General features: G+C 43.0%; 1 protein-coding gene across 1 annotated transcript in view; it reads right to left on the bottom strand.

Annotated features, from left to right (window-relative positions):
- Positions 1-761: 761 nt before the first annotated feature.
- The window catches only part of ATOH8 (atonal bHLH transcription factor 8), a 43,667-nt gene continuing 22,492 nt past the window's right edge, over positions 762-21,936 (bottom strand). Inside the window, exon 3 of the mRNA XM_069976377.1 lies at positions 762-1,376. Within this exon, the coding sequence (XP_069832478.1) occupies positions 1,371-1,376 (6 nt within the window). The 3' untranslated portion in view covers positions 762-1,370. The remainder of the gene's footprint in view (positions 1,377-21,936) is intronic.

Here is a 21,936-nt window from a genome sequence, read left to right on the forward strand (position 1 = left end):
AGAAAATATCATAGTAAAATTCTGTATCAACCATGTGTCTCCATGGTTACAGACTACAAACAAACCCTGTGTAGTCTGGTTCTGCAGTCATTCTCCTTTTCATCCTTTACTTCTTGAAAACATAACATTTTCTACATATGATTGAGGACATGTTAAAAATAAGGCTGCATTCCGTTAAATTGTCCGTGGTTGTGGATCCATGACCACGGACAATTTTAGGAGCCATTCAAGTGAATGCAGCCACTCACGGGATCTGCACAGCAAAAAAAATATAAAATGTCCTATTGTGGATTGGAGCACAGATCACCCCTCTCGCCCAGCAGCAGAGATGACAGGAGTGCAGAAGACAACTACTCACCTACTCCTGAACATGTGAGCCGGTCGGCATGGGGGGGAGTAGCCAAGTAGTTGTCTTCTACGCTCCTGTCATCTCTGCTGCCGGGCGGCGGAGGGGCTGCACTCATCTTGGGGGATTCGTCCCTCCTCCTGCGTGGATCGCGGCATGGATCATGTGAATGAGGCCTAAGTTATACTCATGTACCCTGATCCCCTACCGTTACTGTTCTGACTCCTTCGGGTTCATGCTTGTCACCACTGCTTCCTGGTGATGAGCCGCTTCATCACTTGGTCATCCGAGATCTTGATCCCCACATAGACATGCATTCTCAGCTATACTCTAGCCCCCATACATACCAGTTGGTCAAATGATCTAAGTGGGTTGGATCACCATTAATCTAATGGGAATAAGAGTGTGTACACCATTCATTTACAATAGCAATTTATAGTGTATTTAATTGGCAATAGCATCTTATTATTATTTCCACTACGATCCATGAAGTCCCATGCAAGTCCATCATTCCATCAGGACTTTCATTAATAAATCTGGATCAATATGTGACAAAAATATACAGTCAATAAAGCACAGTCTGGTGGAAGCCTCTGGTAGTCAAGCATCATGGCCCTTAAAGGGGAACTCCATCATACACACATGATAATAAATATGTTTTGTGTAGGAGCTGAATGGGAAATCTCAGCTTCTTTGGAGGGGGGGGGGGGAGAAAAGTAAAGGATGTATTGAGGCAATAAAATGACGCAAAGCTTCGCAAAATCTTTGGCACAAGAACAAATAAAATCAATCTGGCTGTGCGATGAAGTGACAGAAAAATATCCCAGGCGAACACGGGGGGTTATGGCGAGATTGCACAGGATAAGAAGCTGAGCGGTGGTTTTTGTTCGCTGTCTTTGTGTTAGAAGCTCGAGATCCAGATGTCGTTGTGAGGAGTCTTAGCCAGGAGCTGTCTGCAGGATTTACCATCCGACATTCGCCAGAGGAGAGAGAGGGAACCCGCGCTAGAAGAGGACGAGCGTCATTACTCCTAGGAGAGAACAGAACACATTAGAGGGTTATACTGTCCAATATATATCTATATACAGCTGCTCCTCAGAAATGCTTTAGATCTATCTATCTATCTCCTATCTATCTACCTGTCTGTCTATCTATCTCCTATCTACCTGTCTATCTATCTATCTACCTGTCTATCCATTATCTATCTATCTATCTATCTATCTATCTATCTATCTATCTATCTATCTATCTATCTATCTATTATCTCTCTCTCTATCTATCATCTATTTTCTGTCTATCTTCTGTCTATCATCTATCTATCTCCTATCCAGTGTCAGACTGGGGTACCTTGGGCCTACCAGGGAATATTTTATTCTAGGGGCCCAACCTACATACACCAGATATACCCAGCGCCAAACCTTTCACATTACTATAACGACTTTGTACAGTGCTGTGTATGTGACCGGCAATGCTCGCTCACTGTTAGTAACTGATCAGACACTCTATGCTAGGGTTGGGGAAATCGTCAGCCTTTCAACTGTTGCAAAACTACAATTCTTCAGCTGTCCAGGCATGATGGGAGTTGTAGTTTTGCAACTGCTGGAGGGTCGAAGGTTCCCCATCCCTGCTCTATTTAAACAGCACAGCCATCCACATAAGTTTCTTGAAAGGTGAAGTCCAATGAAACTAACTGGGGGATTATATGTCATCCTGAAGCTGCTAAGCAGGGATGCAGACCTCCTGCTCAGGGGCCTACCAATGGGTAGGGCCCACTGGGGGATTCCCTTGCTACCCTGTGGGCCAGTCCGAGCCTGCTCCTATCTATCTATCTATCTATCTATATATCTCCTTTCTATCTATCTATCTATTCATCTATCTATCTATCTATCTATCTATCTATCTCCTATCTATCTATCTATCTATCTATCTATCTATCTATCTATTATCTATCTATCTATTATCTATCTATCTATCTATCGATCGTCTATCTATCTATTATCTATCTATCTATCTCCTATCTATCTATCTATCTATCTATCTATATATCTCCTTTCTATCTATCTATCTATCTATCTATATATCTCCTTTCTATCTATCTATCTATTCATCTATCTATCTATCTATCTATCTATCTATCTATCTATCTATCTATATCTATCTATTATCTATCTATCTATTATCTATCTATCTATCTATCTATCTATCTATCGTCTATCTATCTATCTATCTATCTCCTATCTATCTATCTATCTATCTATCTATCTATCTATCTATCTATCTATCATGTGGTGGTTAGAACATCCAAAACCCTGTGATCAGATATTTAGATAAATATTTTCCATATGATTCATCCCTTAAAATGTTTAAACAAACTAAATAATAATAATAATAAATTATTATTATTATTATTATTATTATTATTATTATTATTATTATTTATTGCTGCTGATCATAATCAGAGATATAGGGCTGTGACAACCTTTCATTTGTCTTCAGAAACATTGCGTTACCCCAACATTAGTAATATGGGCGGGGCTGTGACAACCTCCTATTCATCTCCTGTTCATTTATTCCCTGCCACTATTTCTGCACTTTGATGCCAATACTCTTCCATGTATCCCTCATTCTCATGTATCCTGGGATAAGATCTCATACTCATCGTACATGTGACGGCTTCTCCTACCATTTTGCAGAGAGCTCTCTGAGCAGCTGATAACGTTAGCAAAGATTGTGCAGAGGAAGCAAGACATCTGAAATGTAATAAGCCTGATGCCAGCATCTCCTTCTGGGACACAGGCACATCATCCATCTCCCGCTGTGAGATGATGCTGAGAGGAGCCGCAGGAACAAACAGCAAGCTTAAAATAGACACAAGGACTACGTAAGGAAATCAGAGCTAAAATAAAACCTAAAAAGTACTTTTCACTTCAAGGCCAAATGCAATGGCTGATTTCCTATGAATTAAAGGGCAACATCATACAACTTAGATTTTTAAAAATATGCTACCAGCAGCCATGTACAGCATAAATATGACATTAGGGACAGTTAAAGTGCAAAATACTAATAAATAATAGCACCAAGTCTATGTTCACACTACGTAAAAGTACGGCAACAACGGCCATACTTTATGCACTGGGGAACATTTCCTAGATTTCTATGGGATCCCGGACGGAATGTATACACATTGTATACGCTCCCTCCGGGATCCCGTGCGGCGCCACAAATGACTGACATGTCAGTTTTCTGCGGCCGCAATTCAATGAATTGTGGCAGTAGGAAACCCTGTCAGTTCACACAATGAAGCGAGCAGCTCCGGTCACTCGCTTCACTGTGGGCTATGGGAAGCTCTGATGCAGGCATCAGAACGCTGCGGCCAGAAAGATCATCCGGCCAGTACTTAAGTACCATCCGGGATGATCTAGGCAGAGACTTGCCATGTGAACATAGCCCTATACAGTAACAGGGCTGGACCAAGTCGGTAAAGGCCAATGGGCTACACTTTATATGTCATATAGAGCTTAAATAACTCCGCTATAGGTGCCAAGCAGATAATGAATTCTGTCAGCCACTTGTCAATCAGCTTTACCGTAGTATTATACTGGGATCACAATAGTGAGGTGATTGGGTGGTGCAGGGTCGGGGATAATTGTCCCTTTTTGTCCCTTTAAAGAGGATAGGGTTACACAGCGATGTTGGCTGTGACATGTTTTAGTCACGGTAATGTAAGAACAGAAAGTGGCTGCAAATAGATAATCCATTCTGAATGGTATTCTGGTGATGTTGGGTGGTGGCTACTTGTGGGTCTCAATATAGTCCCATTCATGTACCATGGAGCATTACACAGAGATTTACCAAATCACTTGAACTCTTTGTCTTTTTTAAACCTTATTAACTATGTAACTATGAGCAGTGCATAATCCCTGATATTGCAGCCCATATTTAGTTGAAGGTTTTTGCCTTCTTCTGGATCAACACAATAAGGTTATAGGTTGGACTTGATGGTCTCTTCTCTTTTTTCAACCTTATTAACTATGTGACTATCAAGCCCTATTGTAATCTAGCCAAATGGTCGTTAATTAATAAAAAAAACCTGTGCTGTACCTATAAAGTGGTAGGGCCCTATTACGCCGATCTAAAAAATAGGTGCTCGTTTATTAAAATGATTGGGTTGTAGTCGGCCCATGTAATAGTACCCTTAGTTCAGGTCTATGGATAAGTGAACTGGACCCAAATTCTAATAAAATGGAAGAAAATATTCCTTACCAAAGCAGAGTCTCCTCCATAAGGACTATAGAATAGTATGGGGGCTCTTTCTCCTGGAGGAGAGCTCATTTGCATGCTGTTCTCCCATTAGGCACTGCCTGAGAAAAAATAATCCTCCTTACACCACAGGGTCTCTTCAATTAGAATCAGTACTGTGACTAAGCTACAGTACTGAAAAGGAAAATGTAAGGCCTCCAGGTGACAATTGGTTTCTTGAGCCCTGCGTGCCTTAGAAAAGAACTGAGAGAGGGAAATTCAATAAAAACTGATATTTCCTTATTTTCCTGATTTTTGCCTGATCCCAACATACACTGACAACATGGACAAAATGAGATGTGATTAGGATTTAAAGGGTGTTTTCCATGAAGATAAAGAGATCTCAAGCAATGCCTTATGTTAAATAAAACATATTTCAAATGTACAAATATTACTGAAAATGTCATTTTTGAGAGATATAGACTCACTAATCCCCAATGTGCCTACATTATTTTGATAACCAGTTGCCCCTAGTTAGGACCCACTTTTGGGTATTAGCTAAGTTGGGTCAGTTCCTGACTTGTCCCATTAGTATTGGCAGTTAGTCTTCACTGCACATGCGAGCAAAGAGGATTGTGGGAAAGTGTGTACACTGTTGCATGGAAACAGCAGGGTTACAGTTCAGAGAAGAAACCAGGAAGTGATCAGATCCATGAAGGAGAAGAACAGTACAGGTACGTGAGTTACGTTACTTGAAAACAGCACATATATACTGCTTTACATATTTGTGCGTGGTACACATCTGATTTGACTAACTTAGCTTTGTGTAACAAATGCATATTCATTCTGTGGCAGAAAATGTTATACGGTGAAGAAAAAAAAGTTTATTACCAGCTATTACCTGCAGGTGGTGCTGTCTACTATAGCTGCTCATTAGTTATCAGTCTCCTTCATTTTAAGTCGGAGGATTTAGTAACAGCCCTCAAACACTTGCTTGGCCCCAATGCAAAATTTGTAACAGGGCCCCTACCTACCTGCTGTCTTCACATAGATGGTCTCCTGAGCCCCCTGAGGAACTAGTGTTATGGCTAACCCTGTACCCCCTATATCTGACGTCATGCAGAAATGCAACAGAAGGATCTAGAAACAAGCTGCTTCATATCTGATTCCATATTGAAATAAACTGTAGAAAGGGATTGCATGGGAAAACCATGTGTGAACATACCCCTAGAGTAAGGGAACTTGCAGCCCTACAGTTGTTGCAAAACTACAATTCTCATCATGCCTGGCAAAGCTATGGTTGCCCGGGTATAATGGGAATTGTAGTTTTGCAACAGCTGGTGGGAGGCAAGTTCCCGCTCTATGGGATTCCGGCCGGAGCGTATACAAAATGTCCAATGATTGAATTAAGAATAGAGAAAACAGGGGTCATGCAGGATTAGAAAATCATAGCTGCTTCCTCCTGAAACAGCGCCACCACTGTCCTCGGTTTAGTGGTGGTATTGCAGCTCAGTTCCTTTGAAGTGAATGGAGCCTAGTTGTAATATTACATACAACCTGATGACAGGTGTGGCACTGTTTATGGATAAAAACAAGCATGTTTTTCCTGGAAAACCCCTTTAAAACTTGATGCAGACTTCACTTGCAGATTTCCATGCATAAAGCCCAAAGAGTTTATGCTACAAGTGACGATATCCTAATTGTGGATTTTCCTTAGTCATAACCTATATTAAAATTGGCAAGTGGCCCCATTGCTTCAGACTTAGCTCAGGATTTCCTTCAGATCCAAATCCAAATTGTGGTTCGTCAAATGACAATCTGCACCAATACAATTCTTTTAGCCCTCTAGTATGTGAAACACCTTTAAGCCTAGATGATATATCAATAGTGTTTCCCTATGTCTGCATCCCCTACACCCCCCCTTTATAATTCTATATCCTCCTCGCCTGCCTCACTCATTTGGCACTGGTTGTGGCACTGACAGCCCGGTCTTCGGGGAGGCATATACAATATTTGGATTGTCACCCGGCGTCACAATCAGAGTGACAGCTCGTCTCAATGGTGCCAATTTGTGGACAGCTGCATCTGTTTTGTGTTCGGGCAGCTGAGTGCTGGAGCCGGCAGTCACAGGCGAGCGGCTTTCCAGCTGCTGGAGATCTGCAGGTTGACCACCTCCGCCTCAGGCTTTGCGTTCTGCACTTTACTACTATTGAACAAAATATCTCTTTGAATCTCTAGCCCTGTCCCAGCAGCCACCCAGGGTAATGAAGCGAGGGTGGCCTATGGCGCTTGGGCTTTGTAGTTCTGCTTTTAGTGATCCAGAAAAAAAAGTATTCATTATACACACTGATCCTTGTAAAGGGCTCTCTGACTATTTATTTTCTAAAGAATTACTAAGCCGTAGCAGGTAACTTTTAAAGGGGTTATCCAGCGCTACAAAAACATGGCCACTTTTCCCCCCTCTCTTGTCTCCAGGTCAGGTGTGGTTTTTAATTAAGCTCCATTTACTTCAATGGAACTAAGTTACAAACCCGACCTAATCTGGAGACAAGAGAGGGGGAAAAGTGGCCATGTTTTTGTAGCGCTGGATAACCCCTTTAAGATATTTTGTGTGTGTGTAAGGTGTAGTGCTATTTCTGGCCACTTATATACCATTTTTCACCAGTTTTCCTCTTTCTAATTTATCCCTGGGCTAATAAGTGGAGTCTAGTTTTTATGATGTCTCCCATACATTGCGCACACACAGAAGATATTCCTGCTCTTTATCTCTTTATAATGTACCCTAAAAAGCAGCAGCAGCATAGAGGGCATTACAGAGCAGTAGTGAGCAGTAAAAAGTGTGAATCACGCACTGGGTGAAATATAATACTTAGCTTGTGCAGTTCTTTTGCACTCTGCCTCTGAACCATCCTACCATCAAATGCCTCATACTTCCCCTTCCCAAACTTGTATGGGCAGCATGTAATGTTATCTCTCAGTGAACTGCTATTCACTAGTCTAACCACAGGATGGAATTGAGTTTTTTTTTTTTTTTAAAGAGTAAAGAAACGTTTTGCAGCTTGTGTAGTCCTTTTGCATGCTCTCTGTTGGCCTCCGCTCTCTACCATCTCACCCCCCCCCATACTGAGTTTGTGGCTATTGCGAACGACTGAACAACGTCTTATTACACCGAACGATGCACAGACGATTCGCAAACGATCAACTATAAAAATAGGTCCAAATAGGTCCAACGTTGGCCGTTAAATCGTCGTTTGCTATTACACAAAACAATTATCGTTCAATTATGAACGATTTAACGATTTTTCGAACGATAATCGTCCTGTGGAATAGGGCCCTTAGGGTTGACCCCTGAGATTAGCAGCTGTGGACCCTAGCTTGTGTGTGCTTCTGATCTCTGCTACCAAGGATCTCTGACTTTTTCTTTTTAGAACCCTTGAACCTTAGCTACTGTAGATCCTTGGTTGAAAGATTAAGATCCTCATACATGATACTGTGAACAAATAAAATAACATTTCAATAATGGCGCCATCCCAAAAACTGGTGAGTCACATGTTAATATAGGCGGAATAGGCAAATTCAAGTGCAACCTACTTCATTATGTTCCGTTGTATTCACGTGAAATAAACACGTCTGTGGCTGTGTACACACTTCTACACTTACATCATGCAAAGTCAAAGTAGATCGATAAAATTCAAACTCAGATCCCCTTTATAACGGGACAGATGTGCTAATCCCAGAGCCACCCTGACGCCTATTCCTGTTGTATGCCATATATTTCCTGTATTATTAACTATTATACCCGCCACACGCTGCACCTTTAATTATTCTGCTCCCTTCGCCTGTCAGCCCCAGCAGCTGTTTAACATAACTTTATCTTTGATCAAGTGTCTTAAAAATCCCCCAAGATTTGTTGTAACTTCACTGGTTGTTTTTTCTGAAAAGCGCAAGGATTAAGAGCTTACTGTGTTATTCCTTTGGAGACTTCGGAAAACGACTATACTCTACTAATCCTGTGGGATGTACATCTAAATATTTATGAGGCAGGTTACCGGAGGCATTCTGTCTGACCAAGACACCGATTATGATTATTATATATCAAAGCCGCTCATATACCGGCCTGTTTGGTCCCCAATTTGACCAAAATACTAATATACAAGAATAAAACTACTATGATAATGCTCCTATATAAAGAATATAACTACTATAATACTGCTCCTATATACAAGAATATAACTACTATAATACTGCTCCTATATACAAGAATATAACTAATATAATACTGCTCCTATATACAAGAATATATCTACTATAATACTGCTCCTATATACAAGAATATAACTACTATAATACTGCCCCATATACAAGAATATAACTACTATAATACTGCTCCTATATACAAGAATATAACTACTATAAAGCTGGGTTCACACACTGTATATTTCAGGCAGTATTTGGTCCTCATGTCAGGTCCTCATAGCAACCAAAACCAGGAGTGGATTGAAAACACAGAAAGGCTCTGTTCACACAATGTTGAAATTGAGTGGATGGCCGTCATATAACGGTAAATAACTGCCATTATTTCAATATAACAGCCGTTGTTTTAAAATAACAGCAAAAATTTGCCATTAAATGACGGCCATCCACTCAATTACAACATTATGTGAACAGAGCCTTTCTGTGTTTTCAATCCACTCCTGGTTTTGGTTGCTATACAGCCTCACAAATACAGCCTCAAATATACATAGTGTGAACCCAGCCTAATACTGCTCCCTATACACAAGAATATATCTACTATAATACTGCTCCTATATACAAGAATATAACTACTATAATACTGCTCCTATATACAAGAATATAACTACTATAATACTGCTCCTATATACAAGAATATAACTACTATAATGTATGGTGGAGACGGAGCGGCTGGCACTACTACCTGCACAATCAGACTGCGATGCAACGGACAGGCAAGCTCTAAACTGGATAAAATATACGGCTAGTGGAGGTGCCCAGTGCCAAAGAAAAACAGTCCAACTAGAATAAGATAGAAAAATTGAGGCGGTCACTCACCACTTTAGATGCCGAGGATACTTTATTCATCCAGAAATGAACATAGCAGGGAAGGGGGAAGGTGGAGGAGCGGGTGCAATCAGACAAACGTTTTCGCGGACTTCCAGACCTGACGAAGCGGAAGTCCGCGAAAACGTTTGTCTGATTGCACCCGCTCCTCCACCTTCCCCCTTCCCTGCTATGTTCATTTCTGGATGAATAAAGTATCCTCGGCATCTAAAGTGGTGAGTGACCGCCTCAATTTTTCTATCTTATTATAACTACTATAATACTGCCCCATATACAAGAATATAACTACTATAATACTGCTCCTATATACAAGAATGTAGCTACTGTAATACTACTCCTATATACAGGAATATAACTACTATAATACTGCCCCCTATATACAAGAATATACCTATTATAATACTGTTCCTATATACAAGAATATAACTACTATAATACTGCTCCTATATACAAGAATATAACTACTATAATACTGCTCCTATATACAAGAATATAACCACTATAATATTGCTCCTATATACAAGAATATAACCACTATAATATTGCTCCTATATACAAGAATATAACTACTATAATACTGCTCCTATATACAAGAATATAACTACTATAATACTGCTCCCATATACAAGAATATAACTACTATAATACTGCTCCTATATACAAGAATATAACTACTATAATACTGCTCCTATATACAAGAATATAACTACTATAATGCGGTTCAGGGAAGAAACAGAGTGCTGCACCTCACACCTATGGCTGATACTAGTGCCCCTAGGCTAAATAAAAAACACATCAGAATTTTGTGTATGAATTGATCAAGCCATACTGCCCCATGTACCTCGTGCCGGTATCTGATACACATGGGTCCCTACACTAAGTCCACACCGTGCCAGTCAGTGGCCACCAACCCCGCAGGCGCGCACAGTCAGGGAACGGGGGCCATGGGACGGCCCTGCGACCCCCATGCCACAGGACCAGACCCAAAAACACCACACCAGAACCCGGCCAGCGCCGCCGGCGGAGAAGGTCGCCCCCAAACAGCACAAGTCTGGATGAGGTATTGCGCTCACCATAGCTGCAGCAAACAGAATGGGAAAAAACAGGAGGGATTAAAACCATGTGCACTCAGGTGTCTCCTGCTAATTGCGGTCATGTGGGTCTCACCAGGAGGAGTGCAAAAACACGGAGAAAAGAGAGAAGCAAAATGCGGTTCAGGGAAGAAACAGAGTGCTGCACCTCACACCTATGGCTGATACTAGTGCCCCTAGGCTAAATAAAAAACACATCAGAATTTTGTGTATGAATTGATCAAGCCATACTGCCCCATGTACCTCGTGCCGGTATCTGATACACATGGGTCCCTACACTAAGTCCACACCGTGCCAGTCAGTGGCCACCAACCCCGCAGGCGCGCACAGTCAGGGAACGGGGGCCATGGGACGGCCCTGCGACCCCCATGCCACAGGACCAGACCCAAAAACACCACACCAGAACCCGGCCAGCGCCGCCGGCGGAGAAGGTCGCCCCCAAACAGCACAAGTCTGGATGAGGTATTGCGCTCACCATAGCTGCAGCAAACAGAATGGGAAAAAACAGGAGGGATTAAAACCATGTGCACTCAGGTGTCTCCTGCTAATTGCGGTCATGTGGGTCTCACCAGGAGGAGTGCAATACACGGAGAAAAGAGAGAAACAAAATGTGGCTCAGGGAAGAAACAGAGTGCTGCACCTCACACCTATGGCTGATACTAGTGCCCCTAGGCTAAATAAAAAACACATCAGAATTTTGTGTATGAATTGATCAAGCCATACTGCCCCATGTACCTCGTGCCGGTATCTGATACACATGGGTCCCTACACTAAGTCCACACCGTGCCAGTCAGTGGCCACCAACCCCGCAGGCGCGCACAGTCAGGGAACGGGGGCCATGGGACGGCCCTGCGACCCCCATGCCACAGGACCAGACCCAAAAACACCACACCAGAACCCGGCCAGCGCCGCCGGCGGAGAGGGTCGCCCCCAAACAGCACAAGTCTGGATGAGGTATTGCGCTCACCATAGCTGCAGCAAACAGAATGGGAAAAAACAGGAGGGATTAAAACCATGTGCACTCAGGTGTCTCCTGCTAATTGCGGTCATGTGGGTCTCACCAGGAGGAGTGCAAAAACACGGAGAAAAGAGAGAAGCAAAATGCGGTTCAGGGAAGAAACAGAGTGCTGCACCTCACACCTATGGCTGATACTAGTGCCCCTAGGCTAAATAAAAAACACATCAGAATTTTGTGTATGAATTGATCAAGCCATACTGCCCCATGTACCTCGTGCCGGTATCTGATACACATGGGTCCCTACACTAAGTCCACACCGTGCCAGTCAGTGGCCACCAACCCCGCAGGCGCGCACAGTCAGGGAACGGGGGCCATGGGACGGCCCTGCGACCCCCATGCCACAGGACCAGACCCAAAAACACCACACCAGAACCCGGCCAGCGCCGCCGGCGGAGAAGGTCGCCCCCAAACAGCACAAGTCTGGATGAGGTATTGCGCTCACCATAGCTGCAGCAAACAGAATGGGAAAAAACAGGAGGGATTAAAACCATGTGCACTCAGGTGTCTCCTGCTAATTGCGGTCATGTGGGTCTCACCAGGAGGAGTGCAAAAACACGGAGAAAAGAGAGAAGCATTTTGTTTCTCTCTTTTCTCCGTGTATTGCACTCCTCCTGGTGAGACCCACATGACCGCAATTAGCAGGAGACACCTGAGTGCACATGGTTTTAATCCCTCCTGTTTTTTCCCATTCTGTTTGCTGCAGCTATGGTGAGCGCAATACCTTATCCAGACTTGTGCTGCTTGGGGGCGACCCTCTCCGCCGGCGGTGCTGGCCGGGTTCTGGTGTGGTGTTTTTGGGTCTGGTCCTGTGGCATGGGGGTCGCAGGGCCGTCCCATGGCCCCCGTTCCCTGGCTGTGCACGCCTGCGGGGTTGGTGGCCACTGACCGGCACAGTGTGGACTTAGTGTAGGGACCCATGTGTATCAGATACCGGCACGAGGTACATGGGGCAGTATGGCTTGATCAATTCATACACAAAATTCTGATGTGTTTTTTATTTAGCCAAGCGGCACTAGTATCAGCCATAGGTGTGAGGTGCAGCACTCTGTTTCTTCCCTGAACCGCATAACTACTATAATACTGCTCCTATATACAAGAATATAACTACTATAATATTGCTCCTATATACAAGAATATAACCACTATAATATTGCTCCTATATACAAGAATATAACTACTATAATACTGCTCCTATATACAAGAATATAACTACTATAATACTGCCTCCTATGTACAAGAATATAACTACTATAATACTGCTCCTATATACAGGAATATAACTACTATAATACTGCTCCTATATACAAGAATATAACTACTATAATACTGCCTCCTATGTACAAGAATATAACTACTATAATACTGCTCCTATATACAAGAATATAACTACTAATAATACTGCTCCTATATACAGGAATATAACTACTACAATACTCCTCCTATGTACAAGAATATAACTACTATAATACTGCTCCTATATACAAGAATATAACTACTATAATACTGCCTCCTATGTACAAGAATATAACTACTATAATACTGCTCCTATATACAGGAATATAACTACTATAATACTGCTCCTATATACAAGAATATAACTACTATAATACTGCCTCCTATGTACAAGAATATAACTACTATAATACTGCTCCTATATACAAGAATATAACTACTAATAATACTGCTCCTATATACAGGAATATAACTACTACAATACTCCTCCTATGTACAAGAATATAACTACTATAATACTGCTCCAATATACAGGAATATAACTCCTATAATACTGCTCCTATATACAAGAATATAACTATTATAATACTGCCTCCTATGTACAAGAATATGACTACTATAATACTGCCACCTATATACAAGAATATACCTACTATAATACTTCCTCCTATATACAAGAATATCGCTCCTACGGATAACAGTATGAATAGTCCCAGAACCATGTATCTGACTGGAGGTAGCTCCGCACAGGCTGCACATCTTACCATACCCTACTTCATGCCATGCCCAGTGATGTATGTAGTGTTCGGTGATGACTTATAGACCCACATCCCTGGCCTCTGAAATGTAAACCCTCTTCTCCGCTATCAGCGCACCACAAACAGGACAATCCAATGACAACATTCAATAAAAATGATGAAAGTGTTTATCATTGTGAAGAACAGAGGATGATGCGTTGTGAGGCATAAATCTGCTGACAGCTCACTAATGGCCCTAAGTGAAAACTTCTTTCCTCTTCTGTAAGGAGAATTAACACCATCCACTCCTTGGGAGCCCCTGCATTGTGCTTGGGGGGCCCCTGTATAGGATGAAGTGACCCAATGATAGCGTGGACCCTCAGCCAATGGTCAATATAGATAATTGATATACAGTATAACCAATGATGTAGCTAACGCTGTACATAGGAGATAGTATATAGTTTGGGGAATACCTAGTGTACATTCAGGCACACACACATGCATACATTTACTGTTCATACAATATGCATTGTAGTCATCAACCTCTGATGCTTCCATCAACATCTGACTGAGACAAGCCTATATACCGAACCATGGGACGAATAATACCGTAATATACCCACCGTAATAACCTACAAACCCTCCTTCCCTTGAAGCAACAGCATATTAACATGAACAGTAGATCGATACCAGATGCCACACGTGAGATTAATCACTCAGCGAAACAAATAGCTTATTAAATTTGTAACCCACATCCATACACGTCGCCTTCAAGATATGCAGGTGGCTTTGTCAGTCGCTTAAAGGAAATGAGTCAGATTTTTCCTTTTAATTTTTTTTTTTAAATAATAGAATGTTATGATAAACAGTTATGTATGAATTTTTATTTTTTTATTTATATAAAGTTTTAAAGGGAACCTGTCAAGAGTCGTCATGCACAGGCGGCATAAAACGGAGACAGGAGAATTCATTATAACATTCAATGATTTACCTTGAAACTGGTTTCTAAGACTAGTACTGTGTTTCCCCCAAAATAAGCCAGTGCCTTTTTATAAATTTTTTATTTTTATTTTGGAGGAGATTTATCAAATATGTCGTAAAGTGAAACTGGCTCAGTTGCCCCTAGCAACCAATCAGATTCCACCTTTCATTCCTCACAGACTCTTTGGAAAATGAAAGGTGGAATCTGATTGGTTGCTAGGGGCAACTGAGCAAGTTTCACTTTACACCATGTTTGATAAATCTCCCCCTATGTCTTATTTTCGGGGGAAGTCTTATTTCTCTCGCCCCCCAGACCCCCTATCCCTAAAGGACTCATCAACATCCTCAGTGTGAGCAGCAGCGGTACCACGAGCGTTCGTGAGGACATGCATCACGAGTGTGCGACGGGACGTGGGTCATGGACTAGTATGCCTGTGGTCTGCCAACTGTGAAGGTCCATGAGCGGATTAGGCGAGTCCTGGAGGGGTGGCCGGGGCCTTACTTTTGGGGGTGCCTTACTTTCAGGGGGTGCCTTATTTTCAGGGGGATTCCTTACTTTAGGCTGGTTGGTAGACTAGTTGGGGTGTCTTATTTTAGCTGTATGTCTTATTTTGAAGGAAACACGGTAAGATCCAAGATCCACCATATCTGGTTATTAAGTCCTGCTGTCCAGTTGTATCATGAGGCAACAGTTATTTTTTCCACTTTCTTTCCTCTAAATTATTAATTCGTAAAGCTTTCAATTACTGGTGTTCCTTTCCGGTTCTGGCTTGCAGCCATTATGGGGTTTTATGACAATGTACAATGGCATTTCACTTTCGGTGATCCTGAAACTCTTTGGACGGAAACTGGGCGCCATTACAATCCGGTTAGACAAACTATGAGAAGTAAAGATATGTTCCAATAAAGACAGATGAATAGCCAGATCTCACCATGGCCCATCAGGTAAGTCGGTATGTATGACTGGTTCCGCTTTTGGTTTGCTGCCCACTAGACATGCCTGATAGAAGACCATATGTTCCACATCCAAAGTGGCTTCTCATGTTATCGCTGTGTGGTGCTCACCCACCTGTGAAGCCCTCATGGGTAGAATGTAGAGGTTGTCTTTGTACATTTTGAGGAACCAAAATTTGGTTTACATGTAGAATAAATTTCGCTTCAAATTTTGGTTTATGTTTAGGAGTTTTTTCACATCATGTTTGTGACCTCCATGTATACATCAGCAAAATGTTAAAATGAGATACTGATGTATTTGTACACGGACAGGCATGAGCCTCATTGACTGCAATGGCCATTGTGTAATTAAACTAAAAAGAGACAAAGTCAAAACTTAAAACAAAGTCACTAGCTGACTACATTTGGGCCATTTAGTTCAATGGGTCTCTTGCTTGTCTGTGTCATTCATCCACAACCCATTCCCTTTCTCCCAAAACTACAAACGCCAGCATACTTACCTCACCCACTTTCCTGTCAATGCAGCTGTCATATCCTCAGGTCTGAGCTGCAGTGTTGAAGTGTGGATGGGAATATACGGCAGCTGCCGGCCAGGGAAACAGGGAGGTAAGTATGCGGGTGTTCTTTTTTGGAATGGGGAAGCATATGGTTATAAAATCTGTCAGCCGGCAGGGGTGAATTTGGTAAGTATGAACTTACCTCTGCTCACTCCCATGGTGAGCTGCAGGGCGACCGGGTTGTACACGTCATGACCCGGCTGATGGACTGGCCACTCAGCCAGTCAGTGTCTGGGGCAGGGCACCGCTCCAGTCACTGATTGGCTCAGCGGCCAGTCTATCGACCGGGACAGACCTTCTAGTGGGGTCCTACGTTCGGTCCCACGGCTCACCACGGGTACGGGGAGAGGTAAGTTAGTACTTGGAATCAATATCTCCCCTGCCCCTGACGGCTGCAGGATTTTATAATCTGCTGGACTTCTTCTTTAACTATGATGTTTTCATGGAAACCCTCTTTTACGCCACAGCGCTAGCATCAAAGACAGGATCAGAATACGCTAATGTTCTGGCACAAGTAAGGCCCTGTCTGGCTGTTTGCAGCATATGTTGCCTATATACCCTACGATACTGGCAAAAAGCTGTGCTGACTGTAGTGTACCCATATCATGTCGTTGACATTGATGTTAAAAAAAGTAGTACTTACTTGTGTTCAGACTCCCACCCATTAGGAGAACAAGCCAGGAGAAGTGGGCACTTAGCACATTGTCTCCCGGTTCAGTGTCACATGATCAAGACAGCCACACTGTAATGTACGGGAAAGGTCCTATTAGACGGCCCCATATTAGGAGCAAGCGAGCGCCGACCTGTCAGGTCATTGCTCGCTTGCTCCTTGTTCTCCGCTTGCTGTCTGTGCTATTACATTCCCAAACGTGCCCAGACGATCTTGGAGCTAGCTCCATAGCACATAGAACGACGGCAAGTAGACCGTCGCTATTGTTATCGGGATTATGGACCATGTTTTAAATGAACATCGTGCATGTCAGCTGGTTATCTCCTAACTAGAGATGATTGATCACCGGAAAAAGTGAGGTTCTATCGAATTCAAACCTTGTCAAACCTTCCGCATTTGATTCCCATTGCCTTCCCGTTCTGTGGGGAAGCAGGAGACAGCCCGAGTACCACCTGGAATTCCAGGATTCAGCCTAGGTAATAGCCTGTATCCCAGAATTCCAGGCGGTACTCGGGCTGTCTCCTCCTTCCCCACGGACCGGGAAGGCATCGGGAATCAAATGCGGAAGGTTCAACAAGGTTCGAGTTCAATAGAACCTAACTTTTTCCACTGTTCGATCATCTCTACTCCTAACATGACCAATTACACCAAATGATTATCGTCTGGAACAGCTAATAATCGGCCAAGTACAGCCAATGATCGATTGGTGTAATAGGGCCCTAAGTCTATGAAGTCATCTCACAAACATCGAGCAGTGAGAGAGGGTCACAGTGACTCGTGTCCTTCCCCACTCATACTAATAATCGGTTGTGGTCTCATTCAGGTCCCAACAAAGCAAAACTTTTTGGTGTGTCCATAAGACATGTCAGAGGTTTTCCAGAATGGCAGGTAGGCTTTAATGGCTGCCGTGGGTACATACAGTATGCAAGCATAGCTTTTTGCTAGAATTCTGACATATACCTGAAAAACACCTTAAGGGTACAAACCCACACACCGTATACGCAGCTTATTTACTGCTGCGATACGCAGCAAACACGCAACAAACACGCAACAAATACGCAGCAGATTAGATCTAAATAACTGAACACAGCATCAAATCTGCACCACCAAATCTGCTTCAAATCTGCTGCGTTTTTGCTGCGTATCTGCTGTGTATACGGTGTGTGGGTTTGTACCCTAAGGGTACGTTCACACCTACCGGATCCGCAGTGGATTTGACGCTGTGAGTTAGCAGCGAAATCCGCTGCGGATCCAGTACTGTGAATTTGAATGGGTCCCATACACGCAGCGGATCTGCTGCATGTATGGGTCCGGCCCCTTTAACCCCTGCGCCGCCGGCCGAAAGCTTGCCCACCCGCACCGCCTGTCGCCCAGAGCATACATTACCAGCTCGGCGCCGCGGCTTGATTCAGGCTCCCAGCTCCTCGCTCCTCTTCAGCCAATCAGGGCTGCCGTGCGCTGATTGGCTGAAGAGTAGTGAAGGGAGCCGGGAGCTTCACACAGCCGCGGCACCGAGCTGGTAATGTACAGTATGCTCGGGGCGGCAGGCAGTGCGGGCGGACGGACGGGGGGCCGGGGCTGTGGGCGGGCAAGCTTTCGGTCGGCGGCGCAGGGGTTAAAGGGGCCGGTCCCATACATGCAGCGGATCCGCTGCGTGTCTGGCACCCATTCAAATTCATAATACTGGATCCGCAGCGGATTTCGCTGCTAACTTGCAGCGTCAAATCAGCTGCAGATACGGTAGGTGTGAACGTGCCCTAAGGGTGCCTTCACACGTAATGTATCGCTGCGTATTTATTGCTGCCAGTTTCTCGCAGATAAATCCACAGTGATAAATCCATACTGATTGCTATAAAGTCAATGTATGTGTATTCTCGCTGCATGTTTGGTGCGATTTTGATGCTTGTTTGGTGCGATTTTTACATGCGAGTTTTGATTTTCACATAATTTCACAGGAGAGTTTAACACGACAAAAACGCAGCTACTTTCTTGCGACTTTCGTGCGAGTTTCATGCGTTAAATGTGTAAACGGTACGTGTGAAGGCACCCTTAAAATGTGACGTGAATGGTGTTAAAGCAGGACCCCACTTCTATGAAATTGCTCTATGACTTATTTACCCCAGAGGTAATGTTGTGCAAACTTGCCAAAATAATTCGATTCAGCCACATTCTCCAGACCCGAATGCTCTACATTTGACTCCCGGTGGCCAGAGAAGTAGCTCCCCCTACTGGTTCAATGATGTCAAGTTCCAGTCCATAGGTGATCTCTGTCTGTAAGGAAGCCTAGGTGTTACCTGTGCAATATACTTACATGTAGGACAGCGTAAAATCCTTCCGTCTTTATATCCCCCTACCAGTGTATGAATATAAGCAGCCAGCATGTTGATCTCTTCCTTGTTTGCATCAGGTCTGTTCCTAGGACCCCTGGCTCCATAGCTGTTAGTCGGCAAAGCTGAGGAGATCCTTTCCCATTAAGAGTAAAGAATTCAGTCCATCGGGGGATCTGGTGCCATGTGTTTGGACATGGTGCACAATTTGCCCTTGAGCTGCAGCAGAATACTGGCGCCGTATGTGCAAATCTGCTTGTTGGATCTACGCAATGTAATATTTTTTTTTCTGCTTTTCAGAATGTTAGAGGGAGCCAAGTGCATAACATTGCAAATACTATCAGAATCATTCAGTACATGAAGGTCTATGTAACTAATCGCCATTATGTATTGTACGGACACAGCTTATCAGCCCCAAGCTTCAGCAAGTTGCCTTACTCTGTAGGGACCTAGTTGGGGTAGAAGATGGTAGTAGTGAAAGAAGGTCTGACTGGGGTAGGTGTTTATCATGCTAAGGCTATACTTAGCCCCAGTGCCAAAAAGGATAGGGGTGGTGCACTAGTCAAGAGGCTGAAAGAGTGACTGTATTGCTGTTGTCCTTGAGCAGCTAATGATAAGGTATATAGTTGCAGTGTCCTGATACCCGTTTCACTGCTGCTGAAAGTGTAGTGTTGTTGTGTGGCTGATGAATACTTTGCACTCTAAACAGTCTTTGGGTATTGTATATACTGTGTATATACTGAGTGACATGTGACTGGCACTACTGCATGGCCTCTGATATGTGGTGGCAACTATACCCACCTAATATTATAACATACTTCTATATTGTTATAGTATATAACTAGCATTATTATTGTACAGTAACATACACTCTGTACAAGCTGCTGTATACATGTATTTTACAGTGGTGTAAAGGAGACTCAGAAGATGCCGGCAAGAAATATTCCACATTTTTTTTTACAGACGTGTCTCTTATTTCTTCATGACGCCCCACCAGTGTTCTGTAAGAAGCATCAAGGTCAGTTTCCTGTATGATCCTGAAAACAATAAGAATTCTTCAAAAAGTCATGTGAAGGGAAGTGCTGGTGTTCTGCCTCGTAGCATGATACTGTACAGAAAGTGCTCAGCCCAAGATCCACAGCCGAACTATCTATGGGCATCACAGGAAAGTTATGGGCATCTAGGGGTTAACTTAGCTGTAATACAGGCACAAGACTGAAACTGTAATACATTTGAAAGCAATCTATCTATCTATCTATCTATCTATCCATCTATTAGCTATCTATATCCTATCTATCTATCCTATCTATCTATCTATCTATCTATCTATATTCTATCTATCTATCTATCTATATCCTATCTATCTATCTATATCCTATCTATCTATCTATCTATCTATCTCCTATCTATCTATCTATCTATCTATATCCTATCTATGTATCTCCTATCTATCTATCTATCTATCTATCTATATCCTATCTATGTATCTCCTATCTATCTATCTATCTATCTATCTATCTATCTATCTATATCCTATCTATGTATCTCCTACCTATCTATCTATTATCTCTCTCCTATCTATCTATCTATCTATCTATCTATCTATCTATCTATCTATCTATCTATCTATCTATCTCCTATCTATCAATTATCTATCTATCTCCTATCTATCTATCTATCTATCTATCTATCTATCTATCTATCTATCAATTATCTATCTATCTATCTATCTATCTATCTATCTATCAATTATCTATCTATCTATCTATCTATCTATCTATCTATCTATCTATCTATCTATCTCCTATCTATCTATCTATCTATCCATCCATCTCTCTCATCTCTCCTTCCCTCCATCTTTGGAGAACAGTTTGTTCTCAGAAGACAGAGCGCCATCCACACCACACAAACGCCGTCACGCGGCACATCCTGATCTGGCAGACGTCACGCCTCGGCTATTACCTTTTGTCATTAATACATAAATCTTTTTTTTTTCCGTGTAGCCACATCTCAGCTCTATTTATTTTATTATTATGATCCCCCCCCCCCCATCTTCGTCTCTCTTCTCCAGATCTAGTTTCGTCGTGATAAAACCCATAGAAATATCAATGTGACACACGCGGTGAACGAATTCCAAAACCGCAGCCTACAAGTTTTATGAAGCCCCAACTGTTCTGCTGTTCTTCATAATCTGGTTTCCTCTCTCATAAAGAGACCTTTAGCACGGTTTTTCCTTGTGCCTCTGAAACAGCTGCTCTCACTGTAGTATCCTGAGTGATGATGAGGTCCTGAAAGTGTTTTTTTGGAACAGATGGCCAGGAGAGAGCTGTAGAGCATGCCAGCAAAATGCTGGGGAATGTGCCAAATCCAGCAGAGACTGAGTGCTTTGGGTTCCAGCTCGCGTGCCTTTCCTCTGCCCTCTGCCCTGAGTGGCGCCAGTAGGACTTCCCAACTAGCACTCTGAACATCTGGAGTCTGCGACTGCCAGAGAGACGAGGGGGGTGGCGGTGGAAGGAGGAGGGAGGGGGGGTAGGATAAAAAAGAAAAAAGCATGCTTCAGCTTAGGCCTGTGCTCTTAACAACATACTGCCTGGGAGAACACATGAAAAAAAAGATTAAGAATGGGACCTTGCAAGCTTATTTAACAGCTGCGGTCAAACAAAAAATACATATACGCCCGCTGTTCAGGATCCGGGGTTAGGAC

This window comes from Dendropsophus ebraccatus, chromosome 7, assembly GCF_027789765.1.
Source record: "Dendropsophus ebraccatus isolate aDenEbr1 chromosome 7, aDenEbr1.pat, whole genome shotgun sequence".
Lineage (NCBI taxonomy): Eukaryota > Metazoa > Chordata > Amphibia > Anura > Hylidae > Dendropsophus > Dendropsophus ebraccatus.